Source organism: Leucoraja erinacea, chromosome 2, assembly GCF_028641065.1.
Source record: "Leucoraja erinacea ecotype New England chromosome 2, Leri_hhj_1, whole genome shotgun sequence".
In the NCBI taxonomy this organism is placed as follows: domain Eukaryota; kingdom Metazoa; phylum Chordata; class Chondrichthyes; order Rajiformes; family Rajidae; genus Leucoraja; species Leucoraja erinaceus.
The window spans coordinates 16783852-16803716 of NC_073378.1; the positions used below are offsets into that span (position 1 = coordinate 16783852).

A 19865-nucleotide genomic window follows, 5' to 3' on the forward strand; every position below is an offset into this window, starting at 1 on the left:
AGATTGTCGGCTTTGAAGGCCTCCCGACAACACGCAGACCACGGATCGCCTGTTTATATTAGTTCTGTATTATCGTGCTTTCTCATCCACTCCCTACACACTATGTGTAAATTTTACAGAGGTCAGTTAACCTGCAATCTTTTGATATGTAGGAGGAGTAGCCAGAGAAAACTCCCGTGTTCATGGGGAGAACTCCACACAGACAGTACCCGGGGTCAGGATCGAACCCGCGTCTCCGGCGCTGCGAGGCAGCAGCTCTACCAGCTGTGCCACAGTGTCACCCTGTAATAAAATTATGAAAAGCATATATACGGTGAGAATTATTTGCCAGGGTGGAAATCTCAAAGGGTAGATGGAAGAGCTTTAAGGCGAGAGGGGCAAAATTTAAAGCGGTTGTGAGGGGCAAGTATTTTTGCACGGAGAGGTGGGTGCCAGGGGTGCCAGGGGTGCTATTAACAAATCAATCTCAAGTATATAGAACAAATGGGAAGAAACATATTGGAGTGCATTAGTTCCGTAAACAAAGTACAAAGTCCACAATGGGGTAGAGGTGAATCGGACAGTACCCTAAGTTATGGAAGACCGATTCAAAAGCCTAATTACAGAGGGGAAGAAGCTGTTCCTGAGTCTGGTGGTGTGTGCTTTCAAACTTCTGTACATTCTGCCAAATGGGTGCAGAGAGAAGAAGGAATGACCGGGGTGGGACATCTTATATTATGTTGGCTGTCTTTGGCCTGAGGCAACATGAAGTCTAGATATAGTCAATGGTGGGAAGTTTGGTCTGTGTGATGGACTGGGCTACATCTACATCTCTCTATAATTTACTGTAGTCTGCGAATACCTTGCTAGCTGGTCTGCACAGATCATGAGGACCAGAGCCAGGGAGGGACTCCATCTGGACCTGTTGCTTTCTGCGGGTTCACTCAGGAAGGCCAAACTTACGTCTGCCACAGTAACAGTTGGTACAGGTGCACCAGAGATTGGCGGGGTGTGTGGCATTTCTCTACAGGCCTTCTGTTCAAATCCAGCATAAAATGCATTGAGTTAATTGGTGAGGGACCCATTGTTGCCAACAATACTGCCTGCCTTCGCTTTGCAGCCTGGTTTGGTGTGTAAGCATTGGCACAACTACAGGTATCTGTGCCATTGTCTTGTGACTCCAGCTTGGTCCAAAATTCCCTCTTGTTAATTGCCTGGCATCGGTCATAGACAGTTTTCTTGTACTGCTTGGGGTCATTGACTTGAATATTGCAGACCTGAATTTCACGTGGTTGGTTTCATTATTTTCCCCATAGAAAGTTTATGGCCTGGAAAGGATAAATTGAAGACAAGTTCTTAATTGGATTTGTTTCATTGTCGTAGGTCTAGCAAGGATTAGACCCATCTATTCCGCCTTTAGAACTACACAATTTAACGGCAATTACTGCGGACTACACTTCACTACTATCCTCATTCTTCCCTTCTTTCTCTTTTCTCTTTTTCTATTACAGCTTAAAGTTAAAAAAAAAGAGAAGTTGTACACAAAATGTATTATGTTGCATATTATGATTAAGATGCATGTACAATGTTTTTAATAAAAAACAAAATAAATGAAAAGAAAAAAAAAGAAAAAAAAAAGAAGAAAAATAAAGAACCACAGAATATATGTTGAGAAAGAATATACTCTTGTTTGATGCTGATATTAAGTAGAATAACTGTCTTTGGACTTTCTGGACTTTGCAGACCAGAGTCCAGGGTGCCATAGGAGATATCTGTGGAAGAGAAATGTTGCCATCTTTTCCAAGAACACGTAGCACTTATTTTAAATTTCAGATTTCTTTATTTAAGGTTTGCTCTTTTTATGCACAATGAATAATTCTATGATCGGTGTGGCACCACCAGTGGAACAATCTTCAGTCAGAGGATTGTGCAAAATATGACCAATAATGTTTTAAACATAGGTGTGACAATGGATTAGAAAGTTGAAATAAATTCTCAATAGACAATAGCCAATGGGTGCAGGAGTAGGCCATTCAGCCCTTCGAGCCAGCACTGACATTCAATGTGATCATGGCTGATCACTGCCTTCTCCCCATATCCCCTGACTCTGCTATTTTTAAGAGCCCTATCTAGCTCTCTCTTGAAAGTATCCAAAGAACCGGCCACTGTGGGAGAGAATTCCACAGACTAACAACTCTCTGTGAGAAAAAGTGTTTCCTCGTCTCCGTTCTAAATGGCTTACCACTTATTCTTAAACTGTGGCCCTGGTTCTGGACTCCCCCAACATCGGGAACATGTTTCCTGCCTCTAGCGTGTCCAAACCCTTAATAATCTTATATGTTTCAATGTGATAACCTCTCATCCTTCTAAACACCAGAGTGTACAAGCCCAGCTGCTCCATTCTCTCAGCATATGACAGTCCCGCCATCCCAGGAATTAACCTTGTAAACCTACGCTGCACTCCCACAATAGCAAGAATGTCCTTCCTCAAATTGGGGGAACAAAACTGCATACAATACTCCAGGTGTGGTCGCACTAGGGCTCTGTACAACTGTAGAAGGACCTCTTTGCTCCTATACTCGACTCCTCTTGTTATGAAGGCCAACTGCCATTCTTTTTACTGCCTGCTGTACCTGCATGCTTACTTTTATAGACTGATGACCAAGGACCCCCAGATCCAGTTGTACTTCCCCTTTTCCCAACTTGTCACCATATAGATAGTAATCTGCCTTCCTGTTTTTGATACCCAAGTGGATAACCTCACATTTATCCACATTAAACTTCATCTGCCATGCATCTGCCCACTACCCCAATCTGTGCAAGTCACCCTGCATTCTCATAGCATCCTCCTCACAGTTTGTGTCATCTGCAAATTTGCTAATGTTACTTTGAATCCTTTCACCCAAATCACTGATGTATATTGTAAATAGCTGCGGTCCCAGCACCGAGCCTTGCGGTACCCCACTAGTCACTGCCTGCCATTCTGAAAGGGACCCGTTAATCCCTACTCTTTGTTTCCTGTCTGCTAACCACTTCTCTATCCATGTCAGCACTCTACAACTTATTGGAATATAATGTAAGACAATATCATATCATTCAGCATTTGAGAATTGTGAAGAAGCCCATTGTATTGTAGAGCTATTGCAAGTAAGTTGATGCTTATAATTTATCAGCATTTGGTAACCTTGGAGATGAAATTAATTAACATTCATCGTGTACATTTAGACTTTTAGTTCCTTTTAATGTGAATGCGTGATAAGTAATTGCTATGGTAAAACGTCTTAGAAAGCTGAACTTAGACCATCCAATGTATAAAAGCACAGCAGTATAATTGCTGTGTTATTGTTCTGAGTGCAGTAGAAGAGGAATAGATTGTATTCAGATTTCTAGTTTTAAAACATCTATTCACTGTCTGTTGTGCCAACTGAGAAACTGTTAAGTTAGCCCGACCTAGAAGTTTAAGGAAGGATTATCAGGAGAGAATGTAAACAATTATTGGAAATGGTTCTGCCAGATTTATGGATGTAAACCCAAGCCCTCGTGCTACAGTATTTCTTCAATTCTACTATTAAAAAAACTTATGCAACACTTAATCTGAAATCAATATCCACGTACTAAAGTTTATTTCCCAGTTTATTTCTCTCTTTACTAATCAAAGTGATTTTGTCTCATTGATGAATGCAGAACTAAGGGTTCAAATGAGAGGACTTTTGTAAAGCAGAGGAATAAACAAGAAAAACACAAATGCATTTATTGCGGGGCAGGCCATTCCTCAACGCCATGCCATCAATCCTCACATGTATCTACTTATCACTCGAAAGGCTTTGTTCCACCCCTACCTCTCAGCTTTCTTCCCCTGCTACAATCAGTCTGAAAAAGGGTCCTGACACGAAACGCTGCCTATCCATATTCTCCTTAGATACTGACACAAGGAACTGTCGATGCTGGTTTACAAAAAAAAAGACAAAGGAGTAACTCAGCAGTTCTAGCAGCATCTTTGGAGAACATGGTCAGGGAACATTTTGGGTCTGGACCTTTCTTCAGACTATCAACCTGCCTATGCCCTTCATTATTCTGTATATCTCTATCATCTCATCTCAGACTCCCAAATCGCAGGAAAAGATACCCAGTCTTCCCAGTTTCTCCTAACTCAGGTGACATCTTGGTGAATCTCCCCTGCTCCATCTCCAGTGATCCATGTCCTTACAATAGTTCGACGCCAGGAAGTAGCAAATGACCCTTATTATGACCCTTGAGGTAAAAGATGGAGGTGCAGGCAAATCCCGAGAAAACAAATGCCTTTACCTCCCTCCTCGACTCCATCCAAAGACCCAAACAGTCTTTCCAGGTGAGGCAGAGGTTCACTTGCACCTCCTTCAACCTCATCTACTGCATCCACTGTTCCAGGTGTCAACCTCTCTACATTGGCGAGACAAAGCGCAGGCTCGGAGATCGTTTCACTGAACATCTCCGCTCAGTCCGTCATAACCAACCTGATCTCTCGGTGGCTCAGCACTTCAACTACCTGCTCCCATTCCCAATCCAAACTTTCTGTCCTGGGCCTCCTCCATTGTCAGAGTGAGGCCCAGCGCAAAGTGGAGGAACAGCACCTCATATTTCATTTGGGTAGTTTACACCCAAGGGGTATGAACATTGACTTCTCTAATTTCAGGTAGCCCTTGCTTTCTCCCTCCTTCCCCTCCCCAGTTCTCCTACAAGTCGTACTGTCTCCGCCCACTTTCTATCTTATTCCCGCCCCCGCTCCCTCAACATCAGTCTGAAGAAGGATCTCGACCCGAAACATCACCCTTTCCTTCTCTTCATAGATGCTGCCTCACCCACTGAGTTTCTCCAGCATTTTGCGTCTACCAAAGCTTTGATGACGATATCCGATCAACCCATCCCTTCCCAGTCCTTCGAAAATCTAAAGTCAGAAGAAGGATTCCAACCCAAAATGTCACCTATCCATGTTTTCCAGAGATACTGCCTGACCCACTGAGTTACTCCAGCAGTTTGTGTTTTTATTGCAAATGTAAAGCTTTTTCCCAATCCATTATAGGCTGTGGGCCGAGGAGCTTTATTCCAGTGTTTTATGACCCAAGTCACAGAACTACATGAAATTTTCACATATTGCGTAAAAAAATTATATAAATCACCCCTGAAACTCGTCATGAACAAGACTTGCACATTTTTATTAAATTAGAGAAAAAACAGAAACATTTTGGGTATTTTTAGCCCAATCAAAGCACGTTTAACATTGAGTTGTCTGCCAGTTGGCTAATCACGCGCTTTGTTTCAGGCTAGCACCCAACATGGCTGAGAGTGCCTCTACTGATGCCTGTTTTACTGGAGATTCCGATGAAGGTTCTTTGTCGTGGAAACTTGCAGCAGGGTAATTGAATTTAGTGAGAAAAGCATTAAGAAGCCTGAAAAATGTGCAGCTAAGTGGATAGAAGTGGAAGAAAGTCTTGATAGCAAAGTCCCTGCTGAGCACAAAGTTGTGAAACTTTGTGAATCAACTCAAACTGAAAGGTAAGATCTAAAGTCTGAATTTATGAAAATTAATCTGTATGGACTTTAATTAATTTAATTGCACCCTTTATAATGTGAAAACATGAGATTTGGAGGCTGTACATTCACTAATTCACTCATTCATTCATTCGCTCACTCGCTCGCTCGCTCACTCACTCACTCACTCACTCACTCACTCACTCACTCACTCACTCACTCACTCACTCACTCACTCACTCATTCATTCACTCTATCATTCATTAATTCACTCATTCACTTATTCATTCATCCATGAAGTTGAGGGCCTAAACTATATGTATCAATAACAAGATAAATGTAACGTTTTCACTAATGCCAACTTGTTGTAGAGTAATAAATCTTAATCGTCTAATCTCGGAGCTGCCTGCGATAATTTACCGGGAAAAGGTGCTCCACAATTAAAACGCGGCCGATTCGCAATTAAAAAGCGGCCGATTCGCGATCCCCGGTGGGGGAGGGGATACATAGTGCCGTCTGTAGCAGGAAAACGGAGGAATATATCTATCTGGAATATATATAGGTATAATAATATATTATATTATTAACATATATTACTATCTGGAATATATATAGGTATAATAATATATATATTATACCTATATTACTATCTGGAATATATATAGGTATAATAATATATATATTATATTCCAGATAGTAATATAGGTATAATAATATTATTTATTATTGTACCTATATATATTCCAGATAGTAATATAGGTATAATAATATAATAATATAATAATATATTATTATTATATTACCTATATTACTATCTGGAATATATATAGGTACAATGATATATAGTTTAAATGCACTGCAACACGGAAATAGGCTGCCCATCGTGTAATATGGGCATTGGCCACATTGCCGAAACTTTCCTGATCTCATTTTCTAATTAGTTTAATTAATTAATGTGCAACTTTCGGCAATGACGAGTTATGACTTCTCAATTATATTTCATCTAAATCTGTGGAAAATTTCATGTAGTTTGGTGACTTGGGTCACGAAAACTGATTTCTAGACACATTTTTGATGCTCGGCCCACAGCCTATTAGAACAATGGAATGAAGGAGCGACTTCTATACACCTATCTTTTATTAATGAGGCACAAGTGGAAAAAGTATTGATGCAGAAAAGCTATCTTTTTGAGAGGAAATGTAGAAACTAGAACCACAATCTTACAATCAGAGCTGGAAAACAATGGCCAGATCAGCACATTTGCACTTGTAACTGACCAGCTGCAGAGCATAATAGGCAGAGGTATGTGTAACTTGATTAGAAACAGGTAGTTCGACATCCACTTTGTTAAGAAATAAAATGGAATAATATCTTTACCCTATCCGATGAAAAGAATGAGCAAAAGGCAACATCATTTAAAAATGGTCATAGCTATAATCTCATTGTGTATCCTTTCCCACGAGGAATTTCAGTTGGCTAGCTTCCATCCTGAGAATAATTGGTCAATATTCAATGATTAGTTAAAAGGAGCCATGCATCTTTGAAACAGAAAATTGGTTGTTTCTAAAGAGGAAAATAAATTACCTAGTAGGCAATCGTCTGAAAGGATGTCCTACTTTCTCTTTCTCCATTCTGTCTGCTGTTTCCCTCCTCTGTAAAACTTTGACCATTTCCATAGCCCAGTCAATGAAGACCCAAATACCCTGCATCCTGGGGGCATGAACATTGAATTCTCCCAATTTTGTTAGTCCTTGCTGTCTCCTCCCCTTCCTCAGCCCTCCTGCTGTCTCCTCCCATATCCCAGCCTTCTGGCTCCTCCTCCTTTTTCCTTTCTTCTACCCCCCCTCCCACCCCTCCATCAGTGTGAAAAAGGGTTTTGGCTTGAATCGTTGCCTATTTCCTTCGCTCCATAGATGATGCTGCTCCCGCTGAGTTTCTCCAGCTTTTGTGTGTACCTTCGATTTTCCAGCATCTGCAGTTCCTTCTTAAACACCCAAATTGTGTCCACTACTGAGATTCAACAGATTAGAGTAGCATACGGTATCTTCTAAATTGCCTTGCCCTGCTGGCAGAGTGAATACTCTTGATAAATAATCTGTCACTGGAGTAGATAATATCGTTTTCACACTACTGTGAATTCAGATCATGAGTTCAGACAATGAGTGATTCCCCAATCTAAACCCCTGTGTGATGATCTGGAACATTCCTGCACTGGATTGCCAGTCAAACTGTTCTTATCTGCTGTTGCATGCTTCCTCCAACTCAAAAGTAGCTGTTTGTGGTCAGTTTGATTTATTTTTTATTAATATTTTTATTAGAAGCAAATACATATTATAAACATTTCATGTATATGTCGTACATTATTAATATTATCAATTGTGGATTGATTCTGCTTCTAGTATTTTTTTTAAAGATAGGAAGTAAGAGAGAAAGAGAAAAAAAACCCCACAAATGTCAAGATAAAAAAAAGAATGGAATGATTTACTAATAATACATCATTGGAGATGGGTTCGTGGATTATAAAGTATAACTTTTCATCTAATCCTGAGTTCAAGCTTCAGTCAGGTTCCCGTGCTGAACCGATCTACCCCTTCAAATAGTCAATGAATGGAGACCATATTCTAACAAAAAGTTCTTGTTTGTCCATTAAGACAAGTCTGATTCTTTCCAGGTGTAGGGTCTCCGACATTTCCACAATCCACATTTTAATTGTGGGGGTTATAGGGCCTTTCCAAAATTTTAGTATTAATTTTTTCCCAGTTATTATACTGTAGTCAAGAAAGTTTATTTGGCTTGTTGTGAGTGTTAGACTTTGTTTTGTGGTCAGTTTTAAAGTAAAGTATCGTGAAATATTTGTGGTGATTATTTCAAGCGTTTTATCAGCTGATTAAATTGTACACCCAATCTCTAGGTTAAAAATCCACTTTATACTTTACATTGTACTCTGGCTCACGACGGCCAAAGGAGATTTCATGAATCTTCCTACCTGTCTTTACAGCATATTTTAGTGTTGTCCTGCAGGTCAACAAAATGTCTTCTAAAGTATTCGGCTTTTCATCCAGCATCCAGTTAAATCCCTCCAGGAGATCTTCGGGATAGTGGAAATCTATTACTTTTGTAGATCTGTCAAATGTTTTCAAAATGTACTCAAGTAGAATGTCCAAAACTTGTTCCAAGAAAGTGAAAGTGACTGCTTCCCCATTGCATGCTGGCAGAAGGTCTGTAGAGATAGAAGCGGGAGGGAAAAAAGCAATTAGTTGGTTTTCGTTTCATTCAATTTTCAATGTCACTTGAACAAGATGCGTGCAGGTCAGCTCCTCACGCTAGGAACAAGTAATTTCCAGTCACCTCGAGAACCAATATCAATGTCTGCCCATTATCTGCCAGCAGGAGATGATAGCCACATGGGGTGAAGTTAATTATGTCGATCGGTTTCCTCAACTGGGAAGGAATGCTTCTGGCTGGGATTTGACAAAGGACTCGCGATGATTTATGAATGAGCCACAGCTCTCATATTTCACCTCACAATTATCCCATCAAGAATCAAATGTCCATTTAGCTGAAGAACCATATTAGCCAATCATTTATTCAACATCAACAGAATAAAACTTCTGCTTCCAACATACCCATTTATCCAGTATTATACATTATCTCAAAGTAACGATAAATCATTTAGTAAAATGGCTTTTGGTGATATTACAGGTAAGTGCATAATAATTGACTACTGTAAATCACCCATTTTTAAAAAATTTGTTTTAACTTCCCAGTAAGGATAGTGTGAGCATATATTATTTTACTAAGGTTATCATAAGCTAATAGCCAGAAGTGTAATGGTTACAGTTAAGTTGTTCACACACTGAGCAGGTAAACAACCTCAAGTGGGGAACATCCTTTTGTAATTTTGATTGTGATTTTTATTTTAATATGAAATTAAATTAAGTTCAGTTGTTTGGATGGGGTGCTTTTTTTTGGGGGTGGGGGGAGGTTAAAATATAACAACTCAACCAGATTTGTATGCACAGCTGGGAAGCTCTAAAATGTGAATTAAGTTAAACAGGTTCAATCTTTTTCCATGCTTTCCTACGATTAATGCCAGTGTGTTGTGTTGCGATTAAGACCAGGTGGTGCATTGTTAAAGAATTCTTACAATTAGTCAATCAACCTTTATTGTCATCTTCCAAGGCACAATTGTACAGTGCAAATTGAGAAGACGTTTCCCAGGGAATACCGGAGCATCGCACATAAAACTTAAACATTTCACACATAATAAAAACAATAAAAACAATCCAGTCCCTGATAAAACAGTACAAATAGTTAAAAAGTGCAGGTAAAACAGCAACATTAAAATACAGTAAAAACAGTCATAGAATGTCCAGGGCAGCTGATTTAAGTTGCCAGTGCCAGAGTTATTAAAAATTGTCAGTGCAAAGCAGCAGAATCAGGTGGAGTGACTGTTTAGTGTGAACATGTATTGAAAGTATAGATTAAAAATGATCATCACTGATTGCAGTTGTGCATTGTGCATTCAGAAACGATCTTCTATCTAGTACTTTAACGGAGAATAAACTCTTTAAAGTCTCATTATCTGATACACACAATTACCCAGAAAATATATAATCCTACTATTTTTGATATGATACATATTTTCACTTTTAATCGTTCAATAAAACATCAAATGCAGTAAAATAATTAAAATGTTATTCCGTTGCTAAGTTCAGAGAGATTCCTTGGTGTACTGCATGTATCCCATTGGTAAACCAATAAGTCACTGCATTACCAGTGGGATGAATATAATGTCTGGGGGTGTTTCCACTTTGCTTCTTGCTATTACAAATGATGAATCTTAACAAGCTCAGGTCCCTTACAGAGTCCGACAAGATACTTCTGAGTCTGACAAGATAGATACTTTACTGACGGGACATAACCATATAAACCATATAACAATTACAGCACGGAAACAGGCCATCTCGACCCTTCTAGTCCGTGCCGAACACATAATCTCCCCTAGTCCCATACACCTGCGCTCAGACCATCACCCTCCATTCCCTTCCCATCCATATAACTATCCAATTTATTTTTAAATGATAAAAACGAACCTGCCTCCACCACCTTCACTGGAAGCTCATTCCACACAGCTACCACTCTCTGAGTAAAGAAGTTCCCCCTCATGTTACCCCTAAACTTCAGTCCCTTAATTCTCATGTCATGTCCCCTTGTTTGAATGGTGTTATTTAACAGGTTTTGCAGCATTCATGGATGGAGGTTAATGTTCAGGGTCAACCATCTCTCATTCGATGAGAAGTGCGGGTGATGGCAATTTGAAATATCTAGATCTTTGGTGTCACCCTGGGCTTTTTCGTTCACTTTCAAATTTTCAGCATCTGCAGCTTTTTATTTTGGCTCTTCAAGATCTTTGATTGGTTGATTCATTAAACCAATCTCTAAACCATTAAACCGTTCGTTAACCCCTCTCTACATATTAGAAGGCTGAAGATTGAGCCATACCCTAGGTTCAGTCTTTGAGCATAAATTGATAATCTTGATGGTACACAAAAATGCTGGAGAAACCCAGTGGGTGCAGCAGCATCTATGGAGCGAAGGAGATAGGCAACGATTCTGGCCGAAACCCTTCTTTAGACTCCATGTCTGACCGGCCCGGCTCAGATTTGAAGAAGGGTTTCAGCCCGAAATGTTGCCTATCTCCTTTGCTCCATAGATGCTGCTGCACCCGCTGAGTTTCTCCAGCATTTTTTTGTGTACCTTCGATTTTCCAGCATCTGCAGTTCCTTCTTAAACACACTGATAATCTTGATGTCTTTCAAATTAAAACCCAGAACCAAGTTCTAGGTTTTAATTTGAAAGACATCAGGAAAGACATCAGCAGTAACCCTGTATCTGCAGTTCCATATGTCTAGTCTGTTAACTAGGACAACATTTTAGTTAACAGACAAGACACATAGAACTGCAGATGCTGGGTTACAAATAAAGGCATACAGTGCTGGGATACCTCAGCAGGTCAGGCAGCATCTCTGGACAATGTGGATAAGGATCTGAAGAAGGTTGACCTGATACTTTGACTCTCCATGTTCTCTAGCAAAATGTCTGCCACTTATCTGACTTGGGATTCTAGTTGCCAGCTAAATTTTTCTAATTCTGGATCCTAGCGACCACCTTGTACTGCTTGTTCATAGCAGGGCCAAGAAATTTCCAACTAGCATTTGAGAAAACTTGCAGAAAATAAATGAATTCTGAGCAGGTTAGCCATGCAGCAAATGATGATATTTAATAACAGCACTGTAACTTAACCGCAGGATTTATATTTTACTCCTGACTTATTTTTTAATGTTCTCTGTGGTGAAAGAAACGTTGAAATCTCCAGCCATTGTTATCATATTGCAACATTTTTAAGAATGATTCATCAGGGAAGTGCGGTAATGTTCTTATTTCCTTACAAGCCAATACTTCATTATGACCAGGTCAGCTTTTATGGAGTACATATTTGTCCCTTAATCTTCACGACAAATTTTACATATTTCAGAAATATAATGGAGTCAGACTGTCATCGAGTCATACGCTGCAAGAATAGCCCCTTCAGCCCAACTCACCTATCCCAACATTTAAGAAACAGTTAGACATGGACAGGACAAGTTTGGAGGGATATAGCAAGTGCAGGTGGGACTAGTGTAGCTGGAACATGTTGGCCGGTGTGGGCAAGTTGGGCCGAAGGGCCTGTTTCCACACTGTATCACTCTATGACTCTATGACTACCTACGTTGTTGTAGTACCTGCATTGTTGAACTACCCCGTCTAGCAGCTCGTTCCACATGCCCACCACACTCTTATTGAAAAGGTTGACCCTCAAGTTAGTATTAAATATTTCCCCTCTAACTTTAAATGTAAGTTCTCTTTGTTTTTTTAAATTCCCTTACCCTGCATAAAAGATTACCCCATTTATTTAGCCTCATGATTTTATACCCCTGTATAAGATCACCTCTCAGCCCCCTACGCTCCAAAGAATAAAGTCCTAGCCTGTCCTATGTCTCCCTATAGCTCAGCCACTCAAGTCCTGGGAAAATCATCATAAATCTTCTCTGGATGCTTTACTGCTTAATGACATCCTTCCTATAGCAGGCTGACCAAAACTGAACACAATGTGGCCTCACCAACATCTTGTATAACTGTAACATAATGTTCCAACTTTTATACTCATTACCCTTTACTATCTAAATGGCATCAAGTTGGGAAAAGGGGAAGTACAACGAGATCTGGGGGTCCTTGTACATCAGTCTATGAAAGTAAGCATGAAGGTACAGCAGGCATTGAAGAAAGCGAGTGACATGTTGGCCTTTATACCAAGATGAATCAAATATAGGAGCAAAGAGGTCCTTCTGCAGTTATACAGAGCCCTAGTGAGACCACACCTGGAGTATTGTGTGCAGTTTTGGTCCCCTAATTTGAGGAAGGACATTCTTGCTATTGAGGGAGTGCAGCGTAGGTTTACAAGATTAATTCCCGAGATGGCGGGACTGTCATATGCTGAGAGAATGGAGCAGCTGGGCTTGTACACACTGGAGTTTAGAAGGATGAGAGGGTATCTCATTGAAACATATATGATTGTTAAGGGCTTGGACAGGCTAGAGGCAGGAAACATGTTCCTGATGTTGGGTGAGTCCAGAACCAGGGGCCACAGTTTAAGAATAAGGAGTAAGCCATTTAGAACGGAGATGAGGAAACACCTTTTCTCACAGAGAGTGATGAGTCTGTGGAATTCACTGCCTCAGAGGGTGGTGGAGGCAGGTTCTCTGGATGCTTTCAATAGAGAGCTAGATAGGGCTCAGGGGATATGGGGAGAAGGCAGGAACGGGGTACTGATTGGGGATGATCAGCCATGATCACATTGAATGGTGCTGCTGGCTCGTAGGGCCGAATGGCCTACTCCTTCACCTATTGTCTATTGTCTATTGTCTGCTGAAGAAGAATATACCAATATCCTTCTTGATCCCCTATCTACTTGTGACACCACGTTCAGTGAATTATATATCTGCACACCTAAATCCTTCTGTTCTACAATATTCCCCAGGGCCCTACCATTCACTGTGAAGGTCTTGCCCAAAATGCAGCACCTCACACATATCTAAATTAAACTGCATTCGCCATTCCTCAGCCCACTTGCCCAGCTGATCAATATATTAAACAGTAGTTCATATAAAATTCATTTACGTAATATCAATGTTCCTATGGCTCCACAGACACAGAACTCAGCAGAAAATGTGCATGAAAAACGTTTTCTGACTGGTTCCAGATGGCATCTTTGAACATGTGGATGAAGCAATATTAGTCAATGTTCTTTCCATTAAAGTATGAAGAGGAATCCTGAGAAAAATAAATGCTTAAGCACTTTGTCATATTGCTTAATGTACATTTTAGTAAAAAAACAATGACTGGTTTACACTCAGCACAGTTTTTTTGTGAAGATACCCGCTGGTACTCTAAAAATTTAAACATCATTTTCTGGCAACGAGACACCCGTGTTCATCAATCACAGACATCCTTCTTTGTTATTTGTGGACAACGCACTGTTTACACTGTATCAGATGACCTTTCAGATAGAACTGCCTTCATCAGAATCGCCTCAACTAATAACTTCATGCTCAGAGTTTTGTTTAAAGCAAACTCCTGGAGATGCGTACAATGAAGGCTGCCACTTGCATTCTAATATAGAATAATTCGAAGCCGATAGAGTTCCACAGCTAATTTGTGTTACCCTGCTTTTTACCATGCCTCCTGCAAGGATTTCTTTCCATTTCCCATTTTCCATAAGTCTATCATAGAAACATAGAAACATAGAAAATAGGTGCAGGAGTAGGCCATTCGGCCCTTCGAGCCTGCACCGCCATTCAATATAATCATGGCTGATCATCCAACTCAGTATCCTCTACCTGCCTTCTCTCCATACCCCGTGATCCCCTTAGCCACAAGGGCCACATCTAACTCCCTCTTAAATATAGCCAATGAACTGGCCTCAACTACCTTCTGTGGCAGAGAATTCCACAGATTCACCACTCTCTGTGTGAAAAATGTTTTCCTCATTTCAGTCCTAAAGACTTCCCCCTTATCCTTAAACTGTGGCCGCTTGTTCTGGGCTTCCCCAACATCGGGAACAATCTTCCTGCATCTAGCCTTAAGAATTTTGTAAGTTTCTATAAATTGTCATATCAGTTCCAATTACAAAACCTACCACACTAGTTCCTTCAAGATGTCTTTCCTTTATCTTAACTGTGGCTTCCTCATGAGCACAGTGGGTAGAGTTATTAAATCACAAATTCTCTGTTTCCCACGCCTGTTGTTATCTCCACTCTTCCCAGCCAAAGCAAGGATAGAATTCCTTTATCTACACCTTCCACTCCACCAGCCTTTACATGATTTTAGTGTTCAAGAAGGAACTGCAGATGCTGGAAGATCGAAGGTACACAAAATTGCTGGAGAAACTCAGCGGGTGCAGCAGCATCTATGGAGCGAAGGAAATAGACGACGTTTCGGGCCGAAACCCTTCTTCAGACTTCAGAGTCTGAAGAAGGGTTTCGGCCCGAAACGTCGCCTATTTTGTCGCTGAGTTAAACGTCGCTGAGCTTCTCCAGCAATTTTGTGTACCTTTACATGATTTTAGTTTAGTTTCATTTAGAGCTACAGTGCGGAAACAAGCTCTTCAGCCCATCGAGTCCGCACTGACCAGTTGTCCCCACACAATAACACTATTCTACACACAAGGGACAATTAACATTTATACCACGCCAATTAACCTGCAAACCTGTTTTCAAACATCTTTGGAATGTGGGAGAAAACCGTAGATCGCAGAAAAATCCCACACAGGTACTGGGGAGAACGTACAAACTCTGTACAGACAACGTCCATAGTCAGGATGGAACCCGGGTCTCTGGTGCTGTAAGGCAGCAACTCTACCACTGCACCACCATGCCACCCATGTTTGATGTTGTGGTCAAGCAGTGACAATTTTCTCCAAATAAATATGAGAATATGAGAAAGAGTTAAGAAATCACCTTCAGTCCTAGTCACAAAATTTACTCTGTCCATTCGCACCATCATTCCCTTCCTCCCTATTTGTTGCTTGTATTCTCATTTTTCCAGTCCTAATGAGAGTTCATTGACCTAAATTCTTAACTCTGTCTTTCTCTCTCCTGATGCTTGACCAGCTGAGTATTTTTCTTTCGATTTTCGGCTTCTGCAGATTTTTACTTTACACCTTATGAACATGGCATGTCATCCTTCAGTTGAGATATTAAACCAGGTCCCCTTATGTCTAATAATGTCAGTTATGCATTCTGGCAAAGAAACTGTTTCAGATTTCATAGAAGTGGATTTCTTCCCGATAATATCATCAGTTTTAAGTTACAGTTAGAGTTTAAATACTAATTTAACTGCTACTTGGTAAAGTAAATTTGTGCAGGGATATTGGAAAGAATCCAATTGAGCCAATATTTTAACATGCATTGTCGAGACAAAAGGAGCTGCAGATGCTGAGGTCTGTAACCAATAAAGTAGAACAACTTAGCTGGCCAGACAGAATCTGTGGAATGAAACGGACTTCGATACTTCATGCTGAGGCCATTCATCTAGATCGAACCTAGATAATTGTGTCAATCTAAAATGTCAACAGTCCATTTCTCTCCACAGATTCTCCCTGACCCATTGCGTTCCTACAGCTGCTCTGCAGAAAAGTTACGACACTCCAACCACCTTTATATTTTTTGCCTCTAAATTGCTAAAACTGATTTCCTCATCGACTTGCAGCCATTAACTTCATTCTGCCTCAGGAAAGCAACCAACATAATCAAAGGTTACACAAAAAAGCTGGAGAAACTCAGCGGGTGCAGCTGCATCTATGGAGTGAAGGAAATTGGCAACGTTTCGGGTCGAAACCCTTCTTCATGTAACCTTCGATTCTCCCTAGTTCCCTCTTAAACAACATAATGACCTTTCTCACCCTGGTTCCATGACTTCTATTGATTAGAAGGTACAGAATCTTGAAAGTGTTCATCACCAGACTCAGTAATAACTTCTTCTGCTCTGTTATCAGGCTTCTGAATGTTCAACCCATACGTTAGGACACAGTCCGATGCTCCACTACCTTATGGCAGACATTGGACTTGGTCTCTGGAACTATTGAGCTACAATGCTGAGAACTATATTCTGCACTCTGTATCTTTTCCGTTGTTCCACCTATTGCACTTGAGTTTTACGTGCTTTTATTTGTTTGCATTATTATCTGATCTAATTGGATAGCATACAAAACAAACCTCGGTACATGTGACAATAATAAATGAACCAAAATTTAAGTCTATCATCCATAAAACAGCTTCAGTTTCTATTTGTATGCTGACATTGCCCGGATGTAATTTATCTTTACCTCTCAACACATTCAATGTCTTCATTTGGTCATGCAATTCATTTGACATTGTATTTGATCAGTGAAATGTTTCACCATTTCAACAGGAGAAAGAGTAAAGTTTTCACCTTCAGTCCCCCTCAAAAAATCCTTTCCCTAGTCAGCGACACTGCCCAACTCCCTTGCAATTATCTGAAATTGACCAGATTGGTCACAAGTGTTGTGGCATATTTGTCCTCAAGTTACGTTTTGGACAATGTATAGATATTATCACTAAACCCACATATTTTCACCTCTGTACCATCACTCAAATCTGTCCCTATTTCAGCTTATCTACACAAAACAACATCATCCATCTTGATGTTATCTCCAATTCAAACTATTCCAAAGAATTCCTAGCTGGTTTCTCTACTTTTATTGCTTAATAATAAATGAGGGGATCTGAGACTATGCATCCCGCACCCTATTTATGTTCACCCATTAAACTTGCTATTATTAACCATCACTTTGAAATTCTCAATCTCTATTTCTGCAGTTCCTCAAGGCCTATAACCTTCCAAAATGTCTGAACGTTGCTCTAATTTTGATCAGCCATGAATTTAATAACTCCGTCACTTCTCGCTTGATGCCTAGCCCCTAGGCTTCTGGGCTGCCTTCTATTTCCTTCTGTGAATCACACTGTAGGTCCACTTCTCTGACTAGGTTTTGGTCATCTGCACTAATTTCTTGAGTAAATTGGCTTTTGATATATTGCCAGGAAGAGCCTTAAGACATTTTACTCTGCCAAATGCACAGATAAATGGAACTATCAACCAATAAGAAAGCCATCAATGATTTTTCCTCATTAAAAGTGCTATATAAACATGATCCATGCTCACCTAAAATTCAGTTTATTGTAACATAGCAGCATGGCGTAGGATTAATTAGTCATCTAGAATCTTCTTTCCCATTTTCAAATGTTTCAGCAAGGAATGCACTGAGATTATGCCCATGTCTTCTTAGATACGATAGATATAAGACATGATAGATTGTAGTGATTTCTTTACAACTGATGTTAAGACAGGACTGTTCTTATCCCAGTGTCTGCCCTCATTTACAAAGAATGGAATGGCAGTTCCAATTTTCTGAACCAGAAACACAATTCCAGAACCTAGAAAGCTTTGCAAAGTATTGATTAATGTGCTTTTACTTTTGTCGTTCTACCCTCTGCACCTACATACTGGTGAAAGAATGCAAGAGGATATCTGATTTGAGTAATTACATGGTAACAAATACAAGAACATCAATGCCCAGCACTTTTAGCAAAATATCTTAAGTCGCTTCTCATGAAGGAGCATCAATCAAGATTTAATATTGAACCACATTAGATGACATTAGGGATATTAGGGATTCTGATCAGATTGTTAAGTAAATTTGTAAATGGCACCAAAACTAATGCGACCTGTACAGAAAGGACGGGTTGCACTTGAACTCGAGGGGGACCAATATCCTGGTGGGGAGATTTGCAAAGGCTACCGGGGAGACTTTAAACTAGTATGGTTGGGGGGAGGGACTCGAATTGGGAAAGCTAGCAGTCAGTGTGTGAGGCAGGAGGCAGAGAATGGTAGCACTCTGACCCAAAATGTAGGGGAGAGAGAAGAAAAAGACTATAAGCAGAGAATAAGAGAGGGTGGGTTTCTTAAATGTGTATATTTAATGCTAGGAGCATTGTAAGAAAGGTGGATGAACTTACAGCCTGGATTGACACCTGGAAGTATGATGTTGTTGCGATCAGTGAAACATGGTTGCAGGAGGGCTGTGATTAGAAACTAAATATTCCAGGATTTTGTTGCTTCAGGTGTGATAGAATTGGATGGGCAAGAGGTGGAGGTGTTGCATTGCTTATCAGGGAAGATATTACAGCAGTGCTTTGGCAGGATAGATTAGAGGGCTCGTCTAGGGAGGCTATTTGGGTGGAACTGAGAAATGGGAAAGGGGTAGCAACACTTATAGGGGTGTATTATAGACCGCCAAATGGGGAAGCGAGAATTGGAAGAGCAAATATGTAAGGAGGTCGCAGATATTAGTAGTAAGCACTAGGTAGTGATTGTGGGAGATTTCAATTTTCCACACATAGACTGGGAAACACATTCTGTAAATGGGCTGGATGGGTTGGAGTTTGTCAAATGTGTGTAGGATAGTTTTTTGCAGCAATACATAGAAGTACCTACTAGAGAAGGGGTGGTGCTGGACCTCCTGTTAGGAAATGAGACAGGTGGCAGAGGTATGCGTTGGGGAACAGTTCGGGACCAGTGATCACAATACCATTAGTTTCAATATAATTATGGAGAGGGTCAGAACTGGACCTAGGGTTGAGATTTTTGATTGGAGAAAGGCTAACTTTGAGGAGATGCGAGATGATTTAAAAGGAGTAAATTGGAACAGTTTGTTTTACGGGAAAGATGTGGAAGAGAAATGGAGGACATTTAATGGTGAAATTTTAAGAGTACAGAATCTTTATGTCCCTGTTCGGTTGAAAGGAAATAGTAAAAATTGGAAAGAGCCATGGTTTTCAAGGGAAATTGGACACAATTTGGAAAAAGAGAAAGATCTACAATAATTATAGGCAGCATGGAGTAAATGAGGTTCTTGAGGAGTATAAAGAATGTAAAAAGAATCTTAAGAAAGAAATTAGAAAAGCTAAAAGAAGATATGAGGTTGCTTTGGCAAGTAAGGTGAAAGTAAATCCAAAGGGTTTCTACAGCCATATTAATAGCAAAAGGATAACGAGGGATACAATTGGTCCATTAGAGAGTCAGAGTGGACAGCTATCTGCAGAGCCAAAAGAGATGGGGGAGTTATTGAACAATTTTTTTCTTCGGTATTCACCAAGGAGAAGGATATTGAATTATGTGAGGTAAGGGAAACAAGTAGAGTAGCTATGGAAACTATGAGATTCAAAGAAGAGGAAGTACTGACACTTTTGAGAAATATA

General features: G+C 40.2%; 1 protein-coding gene across 3 annotated transcripts in view; it reads right to left on the reverse strand.

The window, feature by feature from the left end:
- gad2 (glutamate decarboxylase 2) overlaps positions 1-19865 on the reverse strand; it is a 111060-nt gene that overhangs the window by 47857 nt on the left and 43338 nt on the right. For all 3 annotated transcript variants that reach the window (XM_055652201.1, XM_055652221.1, XM_055652210.1), the window contains exon 4: positions 8474-8707. In XM_055652201.1, coding sequence (XP_055508176.1) covers positions 8474-8707 — 234 coding nt within the window. The remainder of the gene's footprint in view (positions 1-8473; positions 8708-19865) is intronic.